Source organism: Aulonocara stuartgranti (assembly GCF_965226115.1).
Source record: "Aulonocara stuartgranti genome assembly, chromosome: 7".
NCBI classification, from domain to species: domain Eukaryota; kingdom Metazoa; phylum Chordata; class Actinopteri; order Cichliformes; family Cichlidae; genus Aulonocara; species Aulonocara stuartgranti.
The window spans coordinates 34839730-34866549 of record NC_138945.1 but is presented as its reverse complement, the minus strand read 5'-3'; the positions used below and the strand labels follow the sequence as shown (position 1 = coordinate 34866549).

The window sequence follows — 26820 nt, the reverse complement described above, 5'->3', positions numbered from 1 at the left end:
AGTCTCTCGCTGTCTGCAATTTGTTTATAATTTGGTGTCAACATCTCATTTTTTGTTGAAACCTCAGAAGTGTAAATCAAAAGTGTTCAGTAATGGGACTATTTTGTATGAGGCAAACGTATAAACTTTGAATATTAAATAAAATATGAATTTGTTTTGCATTCACTACAGTATTTCTGCACTAAACTGCTTGTGACTCTTCTCCCAGGCAGTTTATTTAAGGGATAAGCCAATAAAAATTAATCACCATATTAACCACAGTGAAGCTTGCTGCATGCAAAAACACTGCAGTAGAAAGAACGACAAGGTTTATTTAAAAGAATCTGAAAGCACTCTCTTTGGTATTATTAGTTCAGTCCCAGCCATAATATGTATATTCAGCAAATCTATCTATCTAGAGAAAGAGATGGTAACCTTAGTATATCAACAAAAACATTTTTGAATTAAAAAGTTCAAATGAAAAGTACAATTAAGAACTTTTGTCATGTGATGACTCCAAATGACACTATTTATAATAATTCAGTACTAAAGCTGTATTTTCGTTACAATAATATCATCTTTTATGAAATTATACAACTAAAATGATGATGTAAAGGATTAAAAATACTTTGAAGAAGCTATAACGCTTTGCTACCTGTGTTTTTTTCTTTTATCTAATAAAAAAAGTAAACCACTTTGATAATAAATTAAATATAGAAGCCTTAAAAGAATTAGGACAGTTTAAGTTTAATCTCGACTTTTTCAGCACCAGAAGAAGACAAATCTGTGCACACCCTATTAAATCCTCTATTTTCCCTACCTTTTACTTTTTTCCATTTGCTAGAAAGTAAACATGGCTAGGGCACCAGCTGATGACACAAGTTTTAATAGTTTGGAGTTTCCAAGTTTGGAGTGTGTTTTTTGCCTTCACTAGCAAGCCAACTGCATAGCGATATGAAGAAATGAGGGTAGCGAGAGCTGGGGAAGAACATGCAACAAATGTCTCTCCACACCAGTTGGTATGCATCATAAGTCTTTGCTCACTACACTGTGCCAAAAACTGGTTTAACTGAGAAATAAAAGTTTATGGATGAAATGTGTTTGTGAGAAAATGATTGTTTGGTAGTGAAACGTATTAAACACTCATCGTCAGCCCAGTTAATTCCTAATAAAACTGTGCCAAATCCCACTGATAACTGTGGCAGCTCTGATACTCTGTGTGCCTCTAGGTGTTTCTGTCATAGACGTGCCATATGTTGGAAAGCACTTCCTATATCTTTAAATCTTTAAATCTCCCTACTGTGCAAAATGCACAAATTTAGTCCGAGTCTTCACCAAGCCTTGAGGGCTTATCACAGTAAAATCCAATAAGGTGTTGTCACAGATTAACATCTTCATGAGCAGCTAAAATATCTTTCAAAACCCTCAATGAAACTATAAAACCATGACTTACCCCGTACTCCCCTGTCTCCTGGTTGGTCATCGCCCACAGGTCAACGTCAATATTTCTGGCATTTTTTTCATCTGTGGAAACAAGTCCGGTCACACCTGAAAACACGAAGAACGGCCACATTAAAGATTTGACAGTGGATCGCGATCTGTGGTGTTTTAAAACAAGCCAACCATGCACACAGGAGTTTTCATATTTTTCTTTCAAATGCTCATAGACAACACTTTCTCTAAATTGTTTATAACTAGGAAATAGCATAAGCAACAGTCAGACTAACAGCAATAAATCCTTTGCTGAAAAGTGCACAACAAGTGTGAAAATCCTAACCGTAACCGTGACTTGTGTTTAATATAATAATTGCATGACGGGAACTCCATTTGCAGCTTTTACGCTGAGTATTCTCCTGACCAAAAGCCTTTTGTGTAACCTCTAAACAAAAGAAGTGCATTTGTTGAACCACAGAGGCACCACTGATAGCTTGAAATGGTCCAAATTCAAAATGTTTTAAATCAATGATGTATGAAATAAAAGTAACAGAAATGAAACTGTGACATCGAGGATTCAAAGCTGGGTCTCTGGTACATCAACTAGCCCCACAACAGAAAAATGTGGACTTTGCCAGCTAATCATCTTGTTTCTTTTAAACGACTGTTGAAAACAAATTTCTATAGGTTAGCATTTCCTTAATCTTTAATGTTCTTTAACCTAATATGGGACTTTTTTTGCATAGCACTTTTATAAAGTGCTTCACTGTTTGGATAAAGTTATTATTATGGATATTATAATAATGATTTTTTTCATAAGGGTTCAAATATCTGGAAACAAGGACACTGAGTTTTTTAAGATTTTGCTGGAAAATCTACCACACATGAATAGTCCTAATAAAAAAAACGGAGAATTGCAACACAACTGAAGCACCGTTTGAGTGCCTGCACATAAACTAAAACAAAAAAACCAACAAGAGGAGAAAGATGAGAGCTTTCATCGAATGTTTGGACCCCAAAAACGCTGTTATTGTTCTGCTTATTTCCATTTGATATGAGTGCAGATCTGGCAGCTGATAAAGTAAACAAGGAAGTGTGTGAGCGGGCACATCAAGCATCAAATGGCTATTAGCAGGAGTGTTGTGTGATAACGGTTCAATTATGCTGTAATTATGCTGTTGAAAGGGCACATTTTAATCGCATTCTGGGTTCAACGGTGCTTTATGATAATGTGCAGCTGGTCACTTGGCCTCGCAGCGAGTACTGTTCCCTGTTATCTGAAGTGCAGTAACGGCTTTAGAGTGAAATGAATGGCAGTGTTTAAAGTGGTGGTGGAGACCTAAATCCATACTTTGCATTAGGTCTCATGCATGAACATTCAGCGATAGATGCAAGATCAAACAGCGACAGAAAGGCTCACTGTCGCTGTCTTTTAGTTTCTGAAACCTCTGAAAGACTTGTTGTTACAAATTTACAGAAATCTACTCACCCCAGAACTGGCGGTTTTGTGTCCTCATTGTGATGTTAATGCCGTCATTCTGGGCTCCCCCCTCTGCCAGTGTCTCCTGTAAGGCCATTGCATATAGTACAAAACCATCATAGAAGCTGCCAGCGATGTAGTCCATCTGCAAGAAGAGACCAAACAGCAGCATGTGGATATTACACTGGGCCCTTTTAAACATTCAATAATACAATAAACATCATTTATCATTAAGTGCTGACAATGACACAGGGCAAATCAATTTTTTTCTGCACAGAATATCTGAAGAAAAAAAAAACATTAAGCAGGTTACGATTCTAATCAGAACTCACAAATATGTTAAAGGTGATAACTTACCAACGACGGCTCCAAGTGCACACCAAAATCCCTCTGAGCTCTGGCATGGAGTTTCTTCTGAAAGTCTTTGTATTCTGGATTATCAGGAGGCCGGTACGTTATGACGAAAACAGACTAGAGGAAGCACAAAGACGGAAATGTTAACAAAGAGTGAAGATAGATATGAGAGATGTATTAAAATATCAAGAGCATTGATGGTGTGCTTAGGATGATCAAAATGTTTTAGATGTGTTTTGCCATTGTTTGAAGTCATCTTCACTGTGAAAAACTGTAGCATTACATATGTGCTGGGTTACAAGAAGTTAATACATTTTTGCAAAAAAAAAAAAAAAAAAAAAAAAAAAAAAAGCACAGTGACCATAACAATCACGATCAAATGTGTCAATCATCACTTCTGCTACGCGCACAATTTGATGTGCTTAATCGGAGACAACATCATCCTTCCACAATGAATGCACTAACCAAGTAGGTCCATAGTATATATCTGAAATGAGACACGAAGACCCTCTTTTAGAACACTTAAAGTCCTAGTTGACTCAATCTAGCTCAATATTCAGCTGTTCATTCCCTGGCTGTAGCAATTCTATCATAGTAAATTAGAAAGAAACACATACTAAATGTAAATTAAAACAGCTTGGCTGTGTAATACCCCGAGTTACCTAATGTGTAACCACCTAAACATGCAGTCTGTGATAATACAAAAAGAAATGCCGTTAAAGTTGTTAAGAGAAATATTAGTGAAACACTGAACAAATCCAGCTTAGGTTGCATCTTAACAAACAACATGAGTTCTTGAATAGTGATGAGACCAAAGTGGAGATGTTTGGCCATAATGCACAGCATCAGATTTGGTGACAGTTAACACAGTGGTGGTTGTTTGGGCTTGTTTGTGGCCACAGGACCTGATCCTCTCGCAGTCATTGAGTCGACTTTGAATTCTTCTGTATATCAAAGGATTCTAGAGTCAAATATGAGGACATCTGTCTGACAGCTAAAGCTTGGCACAGACTGAGATATGCAACATGACAATAATCTCAAGCACGTCAGCAGTAGGTTCACAACAGAATGGCTGAATGACTGAAGGTGTTGCAACGACCCAGACTTCAACATGGCTGAAATGCTTTGATCGGATCTTAAGATCTTAGAATATCTCCCCCACAATCTAAGCAAGAGATTAAGTCAACAAGATAAGTGTTTGGTGGTGTGTACTTAGTTACAGTTAGCATTCATAGAGTCCTGTGAAAACAGTATATTCATGGTAATAAATGAAGCCCAAAATGAGTGTCACAAAGACACACTTAGCTTGTGTTTCAATGATGCAAGTAACAAAATAAACTGTTTGAGTGTTACCGCCAGTGTTGGGGAGTAACGGAATACATGTACCGCCGTTACGTATTGTGGCGAGCTCAGACAAGGAGGAGACGGAGGTATCGTTTGGTCTTGCTTCCTGTGAGCTAGCCAGGGAGCACAGCCGTTTATTGACATCTGCAGAAGAACACTGCCGCTAGCTAACTGCTCAGCGCGGCAACAGCACAGCAACAACAACACACAGGGCGCCCTCTGACCCCGGAAGGACACACCGTCGCAGCCAGAGGGCGTCACCCGTCACTATGGTAACATAAACAAAACATCACAAACAGAGCCCCGAACAGCCCTGACCCGCTACATAGCCCCCACCTAAGGGGTCAGTCGTCCCCGACGACCCCATTACCCCACACAAAGTCCTGCAAATGTCCAGGTGCCTTCTTTTGGTGCACCAGCCAGTCTCGACCGGCGGGGGAAAAGTCACTCGGGTCAGAACATGGGGTGCCACCATCATCCCCTGCCCCGGCGTCCGCCGGAGCGAGCGGTCGGTACGGTGAGAGCCTGTCCCGGTGCAACACCACCATGCGCCCCGGGCCCAGCATGCGGATACGGTACACCACTTCTGTTAGCCGCTCCACGACCTCCGCCGGCCCTTGCCAGTGACTGCAGAGTTTGGGGGACACTCCTCTCTTGCGAACCGGGCAGTACACCCAAACCTTGTCGCCAGGCATGAAAACCCCCCTCGGCACTTGGTGTCGTAGGCTCTTTTCTGTCGTACTCCGGAGCTGGCCTGGGCCTGGCGGGTGTAGTCATGAACCACCTGCAGCCGCTCCCTCAGCCTCCTGTAGTAGTCCATCTCTGGCCCACCATCAATCTCCGGCTCGGGGGGGGGACCCGAACACCAGATCCACAGGCGTCCGGAGCTCCCGTCCAAACATCAGAGCGGCAGGTGTGCACTGGCTGGACTCCTGCACCGCAGTCCGATACGACCAAAGGACCAGGGGCAGATGTCGGTCCCAATCCCGCTGGTGGCGGCTGGTGAGAATGGCAAGCTGGGTGGCCAGCGTGCGGTTGAAGCACTCAACCAAGCCATCGCTTTGTGGGTGGAGCAGTGTGGTTCTCGTCTTCTCCACCCCCTGTCGCCGGCAGATCTCCCCGAAGACCTTCGATTCGAAGTTACGCCCCTGGTCACTGTGGAGCTCAGCCGGGACCCCAAAACGGGTGAACATCTCCTCCACCAGCTTCTCGGCCGTCGTCGTTGCGCTCTGGTCCGGCACCGCGTAGGTCTCTGGCCACTTCGTGAAATAGTCCATAGCCACCAACACATACCAGTTCCCTGACTCCATGACAGGGAAAGGCCCTAGGACGTCCACTCCCACTCTTTCCATTGGGGCCCCCACCAGGTACTGCTGAAGGGGGGCAGTGGAGCGTTGAGTTGGGCCCTTCTGTGCCGTGCAGGTGTCCCAGCAGTGCACATGAAGTTCCACATCCGGTCGACAGCCAGGCCAGTAGAACCGTCCCCTGAGGCGGCAGAGAGTTTTGGCATTCCCATAGTGTCCTGCCCCCACCGAGCCGTGGACCAGCTAAAGCACCTGCGACCGCAGCGACCGAGGCACCAACAGCTGCAGGAGATCTCTGCCCTGACCAGGGACCCGCCATCTCCGGTACAGGAGGCCGTCGTGGGTCTCCAGATTGTTGTGCTGGGAGTAGTAGGCCTTCACCTCGGGCTCCTGTCCCGACACCCCCATCCAGGCGGGGCGTTGCGCCGCCTCCAGCCAGGCCCCCACCTGAACCAACGTCGCATCGGCCTCCTGCTCCCGCTTCAGCTGCTGCGTTGTCAATGGGAGCCACCCCCCTCCGCTGGCTGTGGCCTGAGCAGTAGCCACCCCCAGCACCTCCTGGGCCTGCTCCTCCTGTCGCAGGCAGTAGCGGCACTCGACGGCTACGCAGGGCCGTCTGGAGAGGGCATCAGCGTTGCCATGCTGTCGACCTGCCCGATGCTGGATCTCGAAGTCATAACCCTGAAGGACCTCCAGCCAGCGGGCCACCTGCCCCTCTGGGTGTTTGAAGTTCAGGAGCCAAGTCAGAGATACATGGTCAGTGCGCAGGAGGAAGCTGTGCAGATATGGCTGGAAGTGCCGCACCGCTAGCACTACGGCCAGCAGCTCCCGCCGGGTCACGCAGTAGTTCCTCTCGGCTCGCCCCAAGGCACGACTGAAGTACGCCACCACCCGTTCTCCAGCCTCGTCCTGCTGGGAAAGGACCGCCCCGACTCCTACATTGCTAGCATCAGTGTCCACAATGAAAGGTTGCCGGGCGTCGGGGTAGGCCAGGACTGGGGCTCTGGTGAGGGCCTCCTTCAGCTATGCAAAAGATGCAGCACAGGCATCCCCCCCAGCCAAACAGCTGTCCCTTGTCAGTCAGGCGGTGGAGGGGGCTGGCCATCGTCGCGAACCCCTTGATGAACCAACGGTAGTAGGAGGCTAGGCCCAGAAAGCTCCGCAGTTCTTGGACGTTTGAGGGAGTCGGCCAGTCCCAGACCGCAGCCACTTTTGCGGGGTCAGTGGCGACACCTCGAGCGCTGATCACATGGCCCAAGAACGTGGTCTTGCTCGCCAACAGCCGGCATTTCACGGGGTTGAGCCGCAGCCCAGCTCGTTGGATGGCACTGAAGACCTCGCTCAGGTGAGACAGTGCACTGTCGAAGTCGCCACCGTGCACCAACAGGTCATCCAGGTACACAACGCAGCGGCTACGAGGGATATCCACGAGCACCCTCTCCATCAGCCTCTCAAACGTCGCTGGTGCATTGCAGAGCCCAAATGGCATGACCCTCAACTGCCACAGCCCCTGTCCAATGGTGAATGCAGTCTTAGGCCTTGCGTCGGGGGCTAGCTCCACCTGCCAGTAACTGCTGCGTAGGTCGAGGGAGCTGAACCAACTGGAGCCGGTAACGTAATCTAGGGCCTCGTCGATCCGCGGCAGCAGGTACGAGTCCTTCTTGGTGACTGCATTGAGGAACCTCGGGCTGCCAATCCTTCTTCCCCACCAGAACCACAGGTGCCGCCCATGGGCTATTGGACGGCTCGATCACCCCAGCCGCAGCCATCTCACGGCTCTTCTCTTCCGCTACCTGCCGTTTGGAGAGGGGCAGCCGGTGTGGGCGCAGACGGATGGGCTAAGCAGAGCCGGTGTCGATGGTGTGCTGGACCAGACTCGTCTGCCTACAGTCTTTGTGACTGGCGGCAAAGATGTCCACATTCTCGTCCAGGAGGCACCTCAACCGCTGGCGCTGGTCGACATTGAGGCCTACGCTGTTGCTGCCAAAGGTCATCAACAGCCTCGATGGTCTCGGTCGAAGGAGGTTTGTCGGGTTGAGAGGCTGAGGCGAGTGGAGATGACCCGGAGCCACCGGCATCCGAAATCTGCTGAGCGGCAGCTGCCCGACGCCCGTCCCCGCTCCCTGCTTTTGGCCGCGCTGGAGGGCAAAAGTCTCTGCGCCAAGAGTGATAGCCAGCTTCGCGGTGTCGACGCAGGCCCCCCAGCGGCTCAGCAGATCCAGGCCAATGATGCACTGGTCTTGAATGTCGGCGAGCCAGAAGTCGTGCACCAGCTCTAGATCCTTCACTCGGATCTGCAACGGTTTCTTCCCCCGCATAACAGTTTTCTCCCCCGTCACTGTCATCAGCTGGGTGTCTGTGGGCAACCAACCCTTCACCAGTGGCCCGGATGTTTCAGGGAGCACGCCAGGTCGTATCAGGAAAATGGTAGACCCCGTGTCCACCAGGGCCTGGCATGGCTGGTCCTCAACACAGCAGCTCAGGTAGAGTCCTTTGAGGTGCCCAACTCGGCCCACCACTGTGCATTGTCCTTGGAGGGGGGCAGGAAGCTGGAGCGGTGGTCCCCTCGCTACACCGCTCCCTCCTCGTTTCCCTGAGGCTGCGTAGTTCTGGTATTCGGAGATGGTGCTGGGCAGTCATGCGCCACGTGGCCAGGCTCATCGCACCGGTAGCAGCGGTTGGTCAGTCAACGAGGACGCTTCCGGGGCACCGAGGGTTGCAGCTGGGACATCTCGGCGACCCCCTCTGATTTGGGGGTAGTTTGGGGGGGGACGCCTGCTGGTTAGGTCGCGAGGTGAGCACCGGCTCGGCCCTTTCAGCCTCAAGGAGCGCCTCACGGAGGGTCTGAGGCATGGCCAGGCGGACGTGTTGGCGTAGTCGCTCTGGGAAAAGTCCTTGCAGAAAAGCATGCAGGCTAAGCTCCTCACGGGCTGCTGCTGGAAACTCCGGGTAGCCACGACGAGCATACAGCAACACGTCTGCTGCAAAGGTGCCCAGGCTCTCTCCCGGTCGACGGCTCCGGTTGGTCAGCTGCTCTCTGCTCTGATCAGTGGAGTGCCGCTGCCCGAATCGCCTCTCGAGTGCCGCGGTGAGGGCCTGGAGCTCATGCTGCTCTGCCGGGGTTAGGTCAAGGAGTATCTGCAGTGCATCTCCCTCTAATGCTAGCGCTAGGTGCGTAGCAGTCTCCTCTTCGCTCCAGCCACTATGTCTGGCGGCCAGCCGCACTTGTTAGAGGTAGGACTCTAGCGGGGTTAGCCCGTTGTATTTCGGTACCTTAACTGGCGTGGTAGGCATGACTGCTCGCAGTTGGGGGCTCGGCGTGTGGGTCAACAGAGGTAGCCCATGAAGCACTGCCCTAGCATCTGTCGCGACGGGTCGCCGCCGCGGTGCGCTCGCGCCGCGCTCGCGCCATCGGGACCCGTCGGGGGACTTACATGGCCGCTCACATCCTCTCTCTTCAATCGCCAGTTTCCCAAGCGGGGAATGTTCTCCTCGACAGCTTGCTCCAGCCTCTGAATGTCTCTCTCCATTACGGCGAGGGTGAGCTATCCCACTTCTGACACCAATGTGGCGAGCTCAGACAAGGAGGAGATGGAGGTATCGTTTGGTCTTGCTTCCCGTGAGCTAGCCAGGGAGCACAGCAGTTTATTGACATCTGCAGAAGAACACTGCCGCTAGCTAACTAGCACGCGGCAACAGCACAGCAACAACAACACACAGGGCGCCCTCTGACCCCGGAAGGACACACTGTCACAGCCAGAGGGCGTCACCCATCACTATGGTAACATAAACAAAACATCACAAACAGAACCCCGAATAGCCCTGACCCGCTACAGTATTTAAAATACAAAATATGAGTAACTGTATTCCGTTACAGTTACCGTTTAAAAAGGTGGTATTTAGAATACAGTTACTTTGTTGGAATAAATGGATTACACGGCGGTATTTTCCTGTTTCATATTGTCGCGGGTCAGGCCTGTTTGGGTTTTGTTTGACAGTTATGTTCTGTTGTTCCAGGCGGCAGCCTTACGGTTGCCATGGTTACAGGGTGACACGCGCTCCCTCTGCGACTGTATGTTTCCTGGGTGAGAGAGCGCCTTTTTGTTGTTGTTGTTGTGCTAAGCTAATAGGCAGAATGCTACAGGCATAGCCCTAAAGAATGTAGCATCATGGGCAGTGTAGTCCGTGCTGCAGGGAGAATGGACTGCCATACCCGTTATGTGTCTGTGAGCGGGAGGAGGGAGAAAAAGGAGAGTGGAAAAGTACGAGCTGTCATCGAGCAGAAACGGAAGCTGGAAGCATGTAAATATAATAATAACCACTGCAGCCAAGAAGAATGCCTGACAAGCCCAGTTGTAAGTAAGCTATTAAGACTCGACTGTATGCTGTGTTCGTGTTTTCCTCCGAAACAATAAGTTCCGTTGGAGCAGCCTTTCAAATCCTCTCTCTGTCTCTCGCTAGCAAAGTTGACCCAGACAACAAAGTAAAGCTAGTTTTCAGCTACGAGCCCGACACAAACCCACCGTATCAGTCTGAGGTCCCTTTACTATGGTTTGGAGCCGCGGACCTTCAGTAATAGTAATAAATCACATTCATGTAGTTGTAAACAGCATGATAATATATTAAGTAATCAAAAGTATTCAGAATACGTTACAGCCAACAACTAAACAAGAAGGGAGCTACTTCAACAACCTCCAACAAAACACAAAGACTTGCAAAATATTCAAGAAACGGTTATCGCTGTTTTAAAACAAGGTACCAACTTAAACATCAAATATAATGAAATACATGTATGCTTATTATACATAGTTATTTATTTGTATTAAGCAACTAACAAAAATTTAAAAGGCCTGTTTTTCATCCATCCACCCATTTTCAACCTAGACTCCAACATAACTGAACTACTCTCCTCACACCTTTGTCAGCAACTCATCCCTCACTCTGGTGACTAATTCACACTTTATTCAGTGAAAAGCAGGTCTTAAAATAAAGCAGCTGCTTAGACAAAACCCTCTCCAGTGTAGAATATGTGTTTCGAAAAAACATAAAAACACTATTGGTCTTATAATTCGTCGCGCAATTACAAATACAGCCTGATAGAGTGTGTTGTTACTTCTTTAATGACTTCGAAAATTGGTTCAATACAAACTGCTCTGCAGGCACAAGTGCTGAGAGAGACCTTTAGTCTAGCAATCAAATTTTGACCCAGACGTTTCAGTGCAAATATTTACCTTTACTGACCTTTCATTCTGTTGATACACTAGTCACCAAAACAAGTTTTTCGCAAAAAAACAAGTTCTTTTTTTTGCTCTTATCTGGAAATTCTACAGCTTGGTTTTCATGTTACAACAGTTACTGGAGACCTACCACAAACTTCCACAAGCAATTATTGCTGTGAAGGAAGCATATTGCGATAATGAGACCTGTTACGGCATGCAGACAAATTAACACCTTTCATGATGAAAAATATCAGATCCAAAAATGTGGCTTTACAGCTCAGAAGGTTAGAAGAAGTTCAGATTCAGATGAACAGATAGAGACACAGAGTGTTTATCAGTTCATGGTTTCAACATTGCAAAACAAGCACTTCCTTTCATTATTAAATCTTCTACAAAAACATTTTCCAGCTATTCAAAGTTAATGTTTTACCTTATTATTGGGAATTTAGGCAAATATATGCTGTACATTAATCCACCATTTATTATGCAAGATTTATTTTACAAAGGCTACTCTGCTTCAAAACTACTGAAAATGCTTCATTAAGAGAATTAGGGGGAGCCAGTGTGACATTTAGGGGGATAAATTAGTCAACTGACACATTTGTGACTACTTTCTTATTTCTCAGTGCACTCATTTATAGGGCTAAAAGGCCTCCTGTAAAAACACATCCCCCGATTCATTAATGTCAAGAATTTCCCTCTTTAAAGTGGTCAAAGTGTAACAATTTGTGTCATCTGAGACTGAAGAGACCAAATTGGTTCAACTTTGTAAGATGAACCAATCTTACCAGCTTGTAAGAGTTTATTCAAGTCTTTCATCTACATGTCTGTCATTACCATAAAAGCTTCACATCTTTTTAATTTCCACAGCCATGTTGAGTTTACTCAGCCCAATGGACACAGTAACTGAAACATGGTAATGCCACTCAATTAAGCGAGATTACCATTTCCCATGCCAAATGGCGGTCTTGTGTGATTTCCAATAGCAAAGCAAATGAAACAGTGATTGCCGCATCTAATAAATCCAAGCATAAAAAGGTATGTGTTCATTTTACCTTAAAAACCTTGATGGGATCAGCCCAGTCAGCTTTCTGCCACGGTTTGCGATCTGCCAAGATCTCAGCAAACACATCCAGATAGAAGATAGCATAGTTTTCTGGGTCCTGGATATCATTCTGAAACTGTTCCATGATGGTCATAAACGTCTCCAAGGGCCCACAGATGTACACGACTGTGAATAGAAAAGCATCAACCAATCACTTTTTAATTTTTTTAAAAACATACCAAAAAAGTCCATCTTGTGCTGGGTTCAGATCATATTTTAGCAGATCCAGGTCTGGTGTTAGATAAATGATCACTCATATCATGTCATTTTTAACACCACTTAGATTACTTAGATCAGGGGTGTCCAACTCCAGACCTCAAGGGCCGATGCCCTGCAGGTTTTAGACATGTCCTTGAGCCAACACAGCTGATTTAAATGGCAAAATTACCTCATCAACATGTCTTGTAGTTCTCCAGAGGCCTGGTAATGAACTAATCATTGGATTCAGGTGTGATATCCCAGGTGATCACCCAGGGTGATATCTAAAACCTGCCGGACACTGGCCCTTGAGGCCTGGAGTTGGACACCCCTGACTTAGACTGTCTGTTAGCATATCTCTCACTTACCTTGTGCTCTATGCACTATGGAAATAAATGTTCTAACATGCTAAACTTTTTTGTCGGCATTGCAGAAGGCGGATTTTGTCTTTAACTACGGTACCAAGCAAAGGCCACCCCTCATTTCTTTACATTTTAAATGGTGAAATAATTGCACCAATTTCTGAGAAATCTGCAAACATAAATGGAAATGCAGTTTAAAGGCACTGGACTGCCACTGATGCTAGTCCAGTTCTTTAGACTTGGTACACCTAAACCTTTTTTTCCCTGTTTCCCATTCTTAAGAAACAGCAACTTTTACACTGAGATTATTCAGATGAAGTTTCAGTGAACAGTAGAAGGATCAGCTAAAGAGCCAGTCATCTCAGGTCATGTATCAGGTCTTTGCTGGTTTTTTCCTGTTTTGTTTTTTGTTTTTTTTGTTTTTGTTTTTTTTGGGGGGGGGGTTGTAAGCACATGACTTCCAGATACAGTTTATCTTGTGTCCTCCACTGGTCCAGTTTTTTCAAATCTCTTAAGGACATGTTAGATGGCATTCTGAGATACCCTAAGTATTCAGCTAACAGCTTTTTTCTTATGTCTGTAAAACCTATCTTTGGCTTTTTTTTTAGTAGATTCACCTAAAGAAAATTTTGTACAGGCTGTTAGTGCCTAAATATACAATTTACAATGGATTCTTTGTAAGTTGTTATACAGTATGTAGACACAACGCTGGACCATCCCTTGAGTTAGGTGCTTTTTATGCTTGAATGAACAGTGTTAAGTGGCTTAACAAACAAACAAAAAAAGGTTCCTCTAAAACTCGTCAGGACTGGATAGGAAAATGAGTGAAAAAAACAGCCAGTGACAAATGACAGACTTGGAAAGACCTTCAGAAAGCCTGGAGAACTACTGTTCAACACCACTTTAGGGTGGGACATCAGCTCACAGCAATATTAGGGGAAACACACTGACATTTACTTTACTTGCATTTTTTTTAACACTTACTGAATGTTCATGCTTTCAGATGCTGCTAGATATTCATATCAGCACATTTCCTGTGGCTTTGATTAAACATGTATACGGTTCCTTGAAATCTAATTGATCTCTGTTTGCTATCATTGTGACAACACCAATAATCTCTATTAAAACCAGAGCAGTGTGACACATTTTCCACAGTTTCTTGTGGTTTCACATATTGAAATGAACAGCACAGTCTAAGTAGTGGGTAATACACTTCGACAGCTGGCGTTTATTTCAACTTTTGCAATGCCTGATTCTAATAAATGTCAGGCTACAACAAAATGGTCTGTAGCAGGAAAGAAAAAAAATACACGAGCAAGCCAAGATGGAGAGAAAAGCTGTACAAAGATTGGGGTGGATATTAGTTCAGAGGACCTCGAACAGTGGAAACAAGTGAAGAAAGAAGAATACTGGACTAAATATTATAAATATTTCAAGGGTACTGGAGATTTAAAAAAAAAAAAAAGTATATTTGGCAATACACAAACTATAATCTGAGAGCTTTACATAAATAAAACTGTCAAAATATTTACTAGAATCAGAAATGGTTTTAAAAAAGAAAAAGCAAACAAAATTACAACTCACCCATTCAGTCCCAAGTTTTAGATCAAGATTCAACAAAGGGAACATTTCCCTTGGTTTTGTGGTTTAACCTGATGTTTTCAGACATTTCCAGGTCTCTGAACCAACGGAGTTAAAAATGGTCCAAATCCATTAAATTCTAATAAAAATGATTGGAGCAGCTAATCTCCAGGTGTGACGATTAACTTTAACATCTGGGAATCGATGAAAAAAAGGATTTTACAAGATTTAGATTAGTAAGAAGTTATTTATCTAGATAAAGATATTCTGGCCATAAATTTGATTATTGCAAAAAAAAAAAAAAAAAAAAAAGCAGTTTATGAAACCTACACTTTTAATGTTTGTAAATTAAACCATTAACCAAAAACAGAATTACATAAAACGCATAAGACACTGCACCAGGAACACAAACATAATTAAATGTCTAAAACACAAATTAATGTGTCCAGTTCTGACAGTACTCACTCTAAGCTTACCTTTAAACTATTCAGTTGATCAGAGACTTGAAAACTTTTTTTCCAGGTTCTGGCAGTGTCTCTACCTACTACCTTCACCCTGCCACCTACACCCTCCTGCTGTTGAGTCATTTTTTTAACCCCAAAAAGTTACATTTTTTTTCCATTAGTAGGCTCCCAACTAACAGGCATTTCCTCATGTTTTAGAGCTGTTGCTGCTGCTGCTGCTGCTTCAACCTCAACCCTCAGCTCTTCCAGCTTGGGTCACCATGCCAGGTAGCTCTGTTGTCTGCTGAACCGATCCCAAAATAAACACGTTACACAGCCAGAGGGAAAATGTCCTCTTGTGTTGCAGAAGTCACTGTGTTTACAGAGGGTTATAGAAAAGTACCTAAAAGTGACTCTAAAGATTGTTTTTAAACCAAAATCTTGATTTAAATTCTGTTTTGTTTTTTTAAAGATGGCTTCATGATTTATATAATCGCGTTTCAGTTTTACCTCTAACAGAAAGGTTGTGTTTTCAGTGCTCTGTGTTTTCTTTTTTTGAAGCATTACTAGGCATTGCAAAATAGAACATTTGCTATTGTGTCAGGATCTTCTGTGTTTTTACAAATTGGCATGCGCCACCTATCCTGCTGCGTTCTGTTTTGTTCATGCACATATTTTGACACTGACCCAGATCTAAACACAAACAATTGTCAGTATTTTCTCTTACTGAAATAACACATACAGTAACGCATGTATTTGTGGCGGGTGTTCGTACGAACTCCTTCCTATTCGCTTTACTCTCCAAACAACGCTGTTTCAAGATAATGATGCTCATTTTAAAAATAGGCTTAAAGCAAAAAACGTCTCTTTAGGAAAACACAGAAAATGTGATGTTTATGGTGTTTCAGTCTTAAGAATAATATGCAGAAACTGAGCATAATGCCACAATTATTGAGAGCACAGTTAACACTTGTTAATGATACATTATGTAATGATTTGTATGACTATAATTAATTTTGGTAACTTTCAGAATTAGCTATTAAATATACTTATGCTGTAGTGTCCATGTGACTCATAAAATTCACATCACATAGCAAAGTTTTCACAGGAAACGACAAATGTAATATTATACAAAAACATGGGATATTTCATCATTTAGTCGTTTTCTACTCTTCGTTATTAAAACATGATGTGATGGATCCTTAAAGACTAGACATATTAGTGCTTTAATGAGAGCAGCTGCTGTGTCTGCTACCCAATGTTAATATACGTTGTTTTAAATTTCACTTTAAAAAAGTGCTTTAAAAGAGCTTTAAAAAAGGGAACCAACATCTCCATTCTATATATATCTTTAAATGCTACAATAATGATTGTGTTAATTTATAAGTCAGGAGGTGAATGTTACTAACTAAAATAGAAACTACAACTACATTTGGGGAAACATTTTAGTTAACTGAAATACAATTTTTAAAAAGTAAGGTTTAGCAAAGAAAAATAACTGAACAAACTAACTAGAAAAAAATTAAAATACAGGGAAAATGTCCTTAATTTAAGTCTTTTTATGGTCAAATTTGGGAATGCAATCTGCTTAATAAAGTTGTGAAAACTATAAACTATGTGAAACTTAAATCAGAATAAAATGCATTAAATTTTTCTTTAGTATTTTATTTTGTGATCTTCATTTGACCAAATCACTTCTGCAAGGCGAATATAAGCAAAATTGTGTAAATGCATAGTTTGTCCAGCAGAGCGGCTCCACCTGCTGCACGAGTAACATCACATTTAACAACTACGTCTTTATGTTATTTTTAAAACTATATTGCTCGAAGATCAATAATAAGTGATTTTCTGTTTTTAGGTATAATTCTGACATAACCACGGTGTAAGGCATGAATTTCAGACCCAACCGCAGAAGCCGATGTCTGGGAGTCGATGGGGAAGTGGACTCCAGCTTAGCATGTGCAGCTTGTTATCAACCAGTGTTTTGTTAGTTGAGTGCTGACTTCATCTTCACCAAAAAACATCCCCCATTTTTTTTCTACCCTTATTACAGCTGTCCTGCGATCCATTTTATCTCATTAAATTACCGTATCCGGTTTTCCTACCTAAATTATGAAACCTGTAATGTTTGGTTTATGTTTCAATCTAAATAATACAAAATAACAGATAAGGCTGAAAACTGTTCAACAGCACCACAAACTGAAACCCCGACAATTATTGTGTGTTGTAATTTGACTGCATTAGTTTAGGTGTATTTCATAAACAGGCAACGGGTTGCTGATTAAGACTTCAGTGAGTCGTAATTTGAGATGATGTTCTGTTGTTTTCTTTGCTCACTGAAAGGTGTAATGTCATACAGCTGTTATTTCTGGATCCATAACAAACCATTTTATGTCGGGGATTTATAAAAGACAGCACAAGACTGCTGTGCATACTATTATATTTTTATTTATTTTAAATTCTTATATTTTACTGCAGGTTTATCGTAGCTCTGTAGTGTGTATATGTCTCTAAAAAGGAGTTTAAAAAGTTAAAATATGAAAGATCCACCACTATGTAGATGTCAGTTATAGAAACCTCTTGCATTTTTATACCTCTTGCAACAAAATAAGAGAAATTATAACATATGACTTTATTGACTTAGATTCTAAATCACACTATGTTTTGTTTCAGTCTGTTTCAGGGCTATTTCACTGTTTTGGTTGCTTCATAGGTAATCACATGCAAATGCATGAACAGAAAGAAAGCCAAGAATTGCACTCAGTGTTTTTGTTGCCTGGATTATGCAGGATTTTCTAACATGTGCCATGTTTGTCTTGCAGATGAATCTTTTTAAGGTGGGATTACCCTCTCCAGCTCTTTGTTTGTTCATCTTCTGATCTTTATGAAAGGCTCTTGTCAAATAAATGACTTGTAGCACAGCCTCTAGCCTTTCTTTACACAGAAAACTGTAAAGCAACATGCAGCTCACCAAACCTGCAACGGTTGAAGATGTTTTCACGGGAAACAGGATTTCTGTAATTAAACCGAGGCACTACCTGAGCTTCATTGTGAAGAGACACGCTTTTCATCCCTCGATCAGAGCTGAAAATCACTTGCATATGTACTTGAAAAAGAAAAAAAACCCACATCAGGGCCTGATGTGATTGCTGAAAATTTCCCTCTTGTGTGCCATTAACAGAGTAAAAAGCATCAAGACGAGTGGGAAATGTGATGGGAGCTGGAATATATTCAGTGTTTAGACACTGTGCTAGATCTAAAAAAGTGGTCCAAAACCTTCCAAATCACAGAGGAATAGCAGAAGCTAGTAAAGCTAGGAGTAAAGCGCAGCATTTATCTCAAGAAAATGTATGTTTGTTTGGTTTTTCTTTTTTTACTATTTCTACTTTATTTTTAACACGGCAGTTTGTGAAACTGCCATAGCTTTTAATTTATTGATTCGTGTTTTCTTTCAATCTTTCTTCTATTGCTGACTTGGTTGAACAAACCCTTTAACTAAATACACTCCCTGACAAGCCTCAGTGCACTGAAGTTAAATGTTTTTCAGTTTACCAATACCCAGATAAACAGAGTAACAAGCCACTATGCTAATGGTTCTTCTCAAAGGTCATAATGCTGACAATCTGCGCAAACCAAAAGACAGCTATCCTGATGTAAAGAGCTATTCAATTCAATTCAGTTTTATTTATACAGCAACAAAATCACAACAACTGTCACCTCAAGGCACTTTATATTATAGGGTAGACCCTACAATAATACATACTGAGAAAAACTCAACAATCATGTGAACCCATATGAGCAAGCGCTTTGGCGACAGTGAGAAGGAAAAACTCCCTTTTAACAGGAAGAATTTTAATTTACTGGAGTAAATGTTCAAAAGTGCATTTTGGGTACATTTTAAAAGGTCCTATAAGTATGTGGAGTAGATGGTTAGTAAAGAGAAACTTGTATATCTGGCTCATCTTTTCACTGTGATTCCTTCTCTGTAAAAATAATTGTGTTTACCCACTGGCACTCAAACCTCCATGGAAAAGATTGTGGTTTGGGTTAAAATATGCTCCTCAACAACATCAAGTCTGCACATTGAAAAACAAAAACAGGCATTCCACCGTGTGTTTAAATGTTACGCTGAGAGCTTATTTACCAGTGTCGTTCTCAAGACCCATCTTATATTTCCCACAGACACCAAGAGTTACCTTGGGCTTAATTTGAAGACACCAAAGGGGAGCAGAAGCTTTAACAAAATGGCAGTATTTAGACTGGGCTGACTATGCACTGTATATGTTTCCTGTAACCTTAAAATAAGTCCAAATACTAATCTCATTTATCCATATGTGCACTCACTGAGTGATTGCTTGAATTTAAATCCAAAGCTGATGTCATATTTTAGTGTGAAGGCTTCTCCCGTTTCCTCTGTTTCCCCCACAGAACAAACCTTCACTAAAAAGAAAGCCTAATCCTAAAACAAACTAGCAAAGTATTTTATTCTATGCTAATCAGTCATCTAAAAGAGGTCCTCCATAATTCATTTAATTTCCAACTAATCTGCAGGTTTAAGGAAAAGAAATCTCTTAAATCAGTTTTGTTTTTTAAAATATGGCCAACAGTCAAACAAAAGATTTTCCTTTACAAAAGTTAAAAATATTTTCCTCCTCTAAGATTTGTGGTCAGTTATAGTCTACTGGGTGGTGACGTTACACACCTATAAACTGAAATGGGATTGAAAATGGGATGGCTGTGACTTGTCTGTGTAGGAGTCTGGTCAGTCATATTTTGTTGAGCCTGACCTATATTGAACACTGGCACTCATGACATCATTGTCTTATAAACTTAAATACATGAACTTAGATTTATATACTTAACTAATCAACTTAAATGCATAAAAACCTGGTTTCCGGCTTCTTGAACTAGTCTTTGACCATATACCAGTACAAAAGATGGACATAGCCACTGTGACACCACTCATCCATGCATTTCTTTAAGCTCTTCCACAACAAACTGGCACCTTCAGCCTGTTTTTCCAAATAGACAAACCTTCTCAGGAGCTGCACATCACCAGATACACACATCAAGGTAAGAAGAGAGGCAAGATGAAGTGATGCACCCATCATGCCTAGTGCCTACTGTACAAGCCAGTATGTGCTCCAAGAATGAGGTCAGCTGACCACCTGACTATACTGAATAACCAGGTTATTCCATCAATGGGTTTTTTTCTTCCCTGATGGCATGGGCATATTCCAAGATGACAATACCAGAATTCATCGGGCTCAAATTGTGAAAGAGTGGTTCTGGGAGCATGAGACATCTTTTTCACACATGGATTGGTCACCACAGAGTCCAAACCTCAACCCCATTGATCATTTTTGGGATGTGCTGGAGAAGGCCTTGCGCATCAGTCAGACTCTACCATCATCAATGTAAGTTCTTGGTGAAAAATTAATGCAACACTGGATGGAAATAAATCTTGTGACATTGCAGAAGCGTATCAAAACAATGCCACAGATAATGTGTGCCATAACCAAAGCTAAAGGTGATCCAACAAAATATTAGAGTGTGTGACCTTTGATTTGGTGGTGGCTTGTTTGTTTTTTTTTGGCCAGGCAGTGTATTTTATGTGCTTGTATTTCAATGATGCAAAATATACTCTAACAAAGAATAAAATGTCCTTCTTAACAGAAACATACCACCACTTCTTGGATTACTTCCCCCATCTAAATTTTTTGGATATTAAAATCAGGAATTTTGGGGAAATTGGACGTCATAGTGGAACAGGTGAAAGGGTTTTTTTTTTTTTTGTAGCTTCAAATAGCATGCAGTAACTTGGTAAGCTATTAAACCTCCAGTGATATAAGGCTTCACATTAAAAGCCTACATTTTCTTTCTCGTCTCAGCCTTTGCTTTTTGAACCCAGTCTGCAGTCCAAGCTGACAGCCCGGAGGATATCTGCCGGGACAAAAATGAGTGCTGAGCCACAACAAGCCCTGACAAAACCATTAGCTCCTCTGACCTCCAGCTCACTGTGGCAGCTCCACAATTTATTTGGGGTGTGTGCGTGGGGGTTTCAGCTGCCAGCACGTTTCTCCTCCTTTCCCTGCTTGAACTACCTTTACACTGTGTTTATCCCACTATTTGTTGACGCTGTTACTGTAACAACAGATTAAGATGTTTAAAGCTTGTTTGCCTGTGCCAGAAACCATAATAATCAAGGATTTACCACTTGAAGCAGATTTTGCTCTGACTTGTTGAGTTAATCCAAAAGTGATTCTGTCCAAATGTTCCTGCGATTATAGAGAGATGAATAATTTGCAAATATACACTAGCACTATGAGGATACATTCCTGAAGACCTAATATAAGGACCGCATGGAACGCACTTCACTCAACGTCAAACCCTTCATATTACAAACTGTGCAACAGTCAAGAAAAAGTCACATATTTGTTTGTATTCTTGGATATGATTTTGTTTTTCTTCTTGACAATGAAAATTACTTTTTAACCAATGTAGGAGGCATATTTTGAGACTGGCAGCCAAGAAAACTGCTTTTAAATGAGCATTAACCAAATCATCAAAACAAATTCTAAACCTAACCAAGTCGGTTTCTTTGTCTACACCTCGCACCGGGTGGTATATTGGACATACCAGTATTGCAGTCTAAATTTCATGTGTGCTATGATTTTTAAATATATTCAGAAACAGACAATATGCTCTATTTTATGGGGTTTTTTTTATTGTTTCGACTCTGTGTATGTTTTTTCCTTATTATTCTGGACATCTAAGTGCTTTATATTTATGTGTACTTGAGAGAAGAATGAGCCGTTGTAAGCCTATGTACAGTAAAGGCCCCATTATGCATTAAAAATACAAATAATAGTAATAGTCATACCAAACAGCACTACTTAAGGCAAACCAGGGAGTCTTTAATGCCTTACACCAAATTGTACTTTTTACAAAGCAGCTTTGATTTCCTGAAGCCAATCAAAGAGTCTGAAATGCTTAAACCGAGTGGCTCAGTCACGTCACAGTAAGAGCTTGACAACAGAGCAATCATTGGTTGCTCTGTGATGGAATGGAAATGTTTGCTTTCAGCAACCAACTGCAAGTAGTTGCAGCAACTAACTGGTCACCCAGAGGTTAAGAGTGCAACACCCTCAATCATCCTGGGCTACCAATTTCAAAGCAAATGCACAGGTTACCTCATGGAGGGGACAACATGTCTGTAAACAGACTCAGTCTGACCACAATCATTTTCAGACACTTTGGCACAAATCTGGAAATAACTGACATCTAAGTTATAAACAGACAGATTTCCAACACTCTGCAGTAGATTTGTGTTTCTTATATGGTAGATAAAAGAGATGTTGTCAAGTACCTATGTCATTTTCCAAATAATTATGTAAAATTCTGTTTAATGTGAATTTCTGCAAAAGATTTGTGATTTTTTTGCCAATTTATTACAGTTAATTTCCATATTGTCACAAACACATAATTGTCATTAGCACACTGACTCCGTCTTAATGCCGTCGTGACCAGTGTTGGTCAAGTTACTTGAAAAAAGTAATCAGTAACTAATTACTGATTACTTCCCCAAAAACATAATCCCCTTACTTTACTGATTACTTATTTTCAAAAGTAATTAATTACTTAGTTACTTTTTAAAAACACGATTTACAACCTGAATAGGTGATAAAGCGATAGATCTTTCAGCCCAATTCTACTTTTTCTACATAATCCATCATACAGAATGTAATCAAATGGAAAAGTCCCTTTTTAAAACTAAACTTGTTTTATTAGTTTTAATCTTTTAACTTTATGCATCAAGCAAAAATTGTATTATATGATTGAAATGATTACATCCACCACCAAACCCCTCCAACCTCCAAACTTTGCATTCTTTCATCCCTTAAAAAGTGTAAAATACTTATTTCTTGTACACGGACGTGTATCAATACAAATGAGACTGTACAGATGAAGAACTGGGTTGAGGGTCTTAAAAATAAGAGTTGGAAATTCTAATATGATTTAATATTTAGAACAAAGTGTTAACTGATCCAATGATAACCTTACCATTCCTGTACTATCCATCCATCCATCCATTCGCTTCCGCTTATCCTTTTCAGGGTCGCGGGGGGTCCATTCCAGTACTACTAGCAACTATTACTATACTGCTGCTACTTGTAAGCTTATTATTTCAACCATTTATGTACGGTTTGTAGTTTTAACAGCTCTTCATATCATCAGCTTAGCTAGAAGTTTCAGTTTTTACTGTTTACTTCATTTCAACTATTAATCCAGTAAATTTAGATTACAGTTTTGTTTGGACTTTTAGCAAACAGTTTCAGTTGTTCATTTATATTTTATATAAGGTGCTGCGCAAAAGACTCGAGTCATATAGCCAGACTTTTCTGTCAGTTTTTTTTAACCCGATCTTGAGCACCAGTTCTCCAGGTGTGATAGAGGTTTTCAAAGTTTTCATTTGGCTGCTTTTTCACTAATTTTCCATCCAGTCCTTCACCTGACCATTTTGAAAAAAGAAAAAAGTTATTATTTGGTGAACCACTTAACATGACCTACGAATCATTCCAGGACTAAAAAAGGTACCTAACTAAAGGGATGAAACAGTGTTGTGTCTACACACAACAGACAACTTAGCAAAGAAGTATAATCTTCGTTGGGTACTTTATTACCAGAAACCTGTTGAAAAAACACATAATGTTCTCATTTCTTTAGTTTAAGCAATAAAAATGTGAATAATAACACAGTTCAAGAGACATAACATAGTATTTTGAGCCCAACAAGTTGATTCCTGAAGAACTTCTATATGCATACTCAGCATGCTGTGTGACCTTAAAAGCTTTGAGGACAAGTCTGAAACACTATCTAAAACAGATGAGATAGCAATAGAACAAAGACCGGACACAGAACTTAAGGGACGGATCTCAGGACAGCTGGCTGTCAAGAAGCCATTTATAAGGGTGGGAAAAGACTGAGGGACATCAAATTACACAAGAACTGAAGTGAAAAGTGGCAACAGGTATGAGGAAGTGATGTACCCAAATGTGAAATTTCTGGTTCAGGTAAATGTTTGGAAGAGGTCAGGAGACAGGTACAACAGTGGGTGTCTACAGCCATCTGTAAAACACGGTGGGGGCTCTATCGTGGTTTGAGGGATGTTAGAGATTGTGATAAGCTCGATGGCGGGATGAACACAGGAACGTGCTCTCTTCAGGATGGAAATGATGCCAGCCAGATTCTCAATGCAGTAAAAGCATAACTGGATAGAAAATCACACAAGGGAACACTATCAGTCATGGATCGGCCTCACCAAGAGCCCAGATCTCAAAATTACTGAAGCAGTGTGAGATTATCTTGATGGAGAATGGAGCAAAAGGCAGCCAAGAGCTCTGACTGTCTTCGTGAAGCCGTGGAGAACAAGACTGCTTAAAGAAATTAGAAGAAAACTTTCCTAAGAGAGTTCAGGCTGTGCTGAAGAACAAATGTGGTCACACCAAATATTGATTTTTCAAGCTTGTTAGACTCATACAAACTCTTTTTTGATTTATATACTGTATTTATATGTAAGTTTGCACAAGCTTCAATAAATTTGTGCACCAATTTCATATTTTCCCAGCTAAATGTGAACAAATGGGGGGGTGGCTTTAGACTTTTGCACAGTAATGTAGTATTTTGAACTGCATGAACTGGGAGTCTCTGTTTTCAGGTCCCTGTGCAAAACCCTCAAACAGCTTTGCTTTTTTTTTTTCTCTTTGGAAACTTTATCTCCACATGATTTTTAAATAATTGATATAAACCTAACTTACCTGGCTGCACAGCAAATATTGACCAGGCTGAATTGATTGTAAGCCTCCTTTATATTCTCATTACAAAGCAAGCAGCACTGTTTGGCTGCAAGGACACACGTTTACTCACAACTTCCCTCTCTCTCTGTGTCTTTAAAAAACACAGGTGGTGGTCCTCCACCAGGCAATAAACCCAAAGCAGCAGACTGCCCACAGCCTAAACATTCCTGTGTAATAACTCCCGAGTAAACAGGCTTTCCCTGCACCTATTCCAGTCCACTTCTGTTTGTATCTTCTTAGGAAAAAACTTCACTGTGACCTCATTCTGGGAGAAAAAGCAAAATGCCTATTGTGGACATCTAGGTATTTCCACAGCAGTCTGATGCACTTAAATCATTTCGAATATAGATTTTTTTTCCCCTCCCTCAAACAATTGGGAAATAAATCTGCATGCAGGCAACTTAACCAAATTGTTTCCCATGCAGATCATCCAGTATGATGGAAATTTCGCTTTCCATCCACTGACATTATCTTTATAATATCCAGCTGGAGATCTACTTTACTTCAAGATAAAAATGCACAGAAAAAAAGATACACACACACACACACACACACACACACACACACACACACACACACACAAATAAATCTTTTGGGGGTTTTTTAATCATACTCCTTTAGAGCTGCTGTTTCTGTTGGTTTGTAAGATACCCATTTTTTAACTTCCCAGATTTCAAACTTTTAATCACACCTCCCTCAGCATGAACTTACTTCTCCCGCTCTCCTTGATAAAAGTAATGACATCCTTGTGGTACTTGTAGTCCTCCTGGTACGGGTGGGCCCCCACTGTAATGTTCATCTGCTCCTTCAGGTTCAGGTAAATCCCCTCAGAGAGGAAGTAGTGCGGCCGGTCGTCCTGCCGCCGGTCGTAGAATATCACCACTGCCCGGGACGTCCAGTTAAAGTGCGTGTGCAGGACGTTGGCGAAGTCCCCCAGCTTTGTGGTGGACGGTCCGCTGCGCACAATGGTCCGGTACTCCTCCCGCTTGTCGAAGCCGTACGCGGGTCCACCAGCGGTGATTAGCGGGATTTTCCAGTGGGATGCGAATCGCCCCACGGAGGCAAGCGGGTACACGCACCCGGGTCCGAAGAAGGCGTCCGGGCGGATGTATAGCTTGGCGTCCACGGCCACTACTTGCGCCCGGCTCTCGGCGCACGACCCCGCGGCGGGGTCCTCCGTGCTGTAGTTCAGGATGTTGATGGAGCGGTCAAGCAGAAGCTTGTGTTTGACGTGCAGGTCCTCGTGCGCCATGAGGAGTGCCGGGAAGACGCGCGGAAGAGCCCACGGGTACTTCTGGTGGTTGTCCGGGAGCATCACGGCCACGGTTATGTTGCCTCTGCAGCCGGGGAGGAGGCAGCAAGACAGTGCAGCGAGCACGCAGCATCCCAGCGCGCCTCTGCATCCCATTTCTCGTCTCAAAGAGAAAGCGCACGGCAACGGAGAGCGCACTGTTTGGAGAGAAGACACGGCCGGATGTGGCAACCTGACACCAAACCGTCTGCCTCACTCTCTCTCCTTCTCTCTCTCTCTCTCGCTCTCGCTCTCAATCACAAGTGCCACAGAGTCGGTAAATGCGTCATCTTGTCATGGTAGTCCGGTTGTGCCATGCGTCTCCGATGCGTAAAAATCCACCGCTAGTGAACTCGTGGTACTTCCAAAGTGACTTTTCCAGCGCTGCGCAATCCTTACACTGACAGTCTCTCGGAGAGTGATAACACACATCCAGATGACTCCAAGTTAAATCAGAGCAGCCCTCTGCTCGGCCCCCACACGTCACACACTGCAAGAAGTGCGCCCTACAGTGTCAATAAATCAGCGTGACCTGTTTATTTCCTTTATTCAGGTCATTTTTAATGTTTCACTGATTTAAGATAATTCCGATACAGTTTATAATACATTTGAAATCTAAAAAACCTCATTGTGCCCACTTAAATGAAACACGGCAGACTCTGACTGTCACTTATGTGCTTGGAAAGATGAAGTAAAACGAACTGCATCAGGAAGAAGAAGAAGGTGCCCTGAGTCACGCTTATACACGTGAAGTGTTCACAGATGACAAATCCAAACACGTCAAATCGCCTGTTAAAATATTTGGTATTTTTTGCAGTGTATGAAGAAACAGCCCATTAAAAAGCGGAGTTAGGTCGCCCCCTGCCTGC

The 26820-nt window shown here is 42.6% G+C and overlaps 2 protein-coding genes across 2 annotated transcripts in view; one reads left to right on the top strand and one right to left on the bottom strand.

The window, feature by feature from the left end:
* Nucleotides 1-15230, top strand: part of spag8 (sperm associated antigen 8) — an 88771-nt gene extending 73541 nt beyond the window's left edge. Inside the window, exon 6 of the mRNA XM_082542064.1 lies at nt 15023-15230. Within this exon, the coding sequence (XP_082398190.1) occupies nt 15023-15127 (105 nt within the window). The 3' untranslated portion in view covers nt 15128-15230. The remainder of the gene's footprint in view (nt 1-15022) is intronic.
* npr2 (natriuretic peptide receptor 2) overlaps nt 1-26423 on the bottom strand; it is an 86351-nt gene extending 59928 nt beyond the window's left edge. The window contains exons 1-5 of the mRNA XM_082542062.1: nt 25372-26423; nt 12170-12345; nt 3251-3364; nt 2903-3038; nt 1433-1527 (exon numbers count right to left, since the gene is read on the bottom strand). Coding sequence (XP_082398188.1) covers nt 1433-1527; nt 2903-3038; nt 3251-3364; nt 12170-12345; nt 25372-26068 — 1218 coding nt within the window. The 5' untranslated portion in view covers nt 26069-26423. The remainder of the gene's footprint in view (nt 1-1432; nt 1528-2902; nt 3039-3250; nt 3365-12169; nt 12346-25371) is intronic.
* Between the last annotated feature and the right edge of the window lie 397 nt (nt 26424-26820).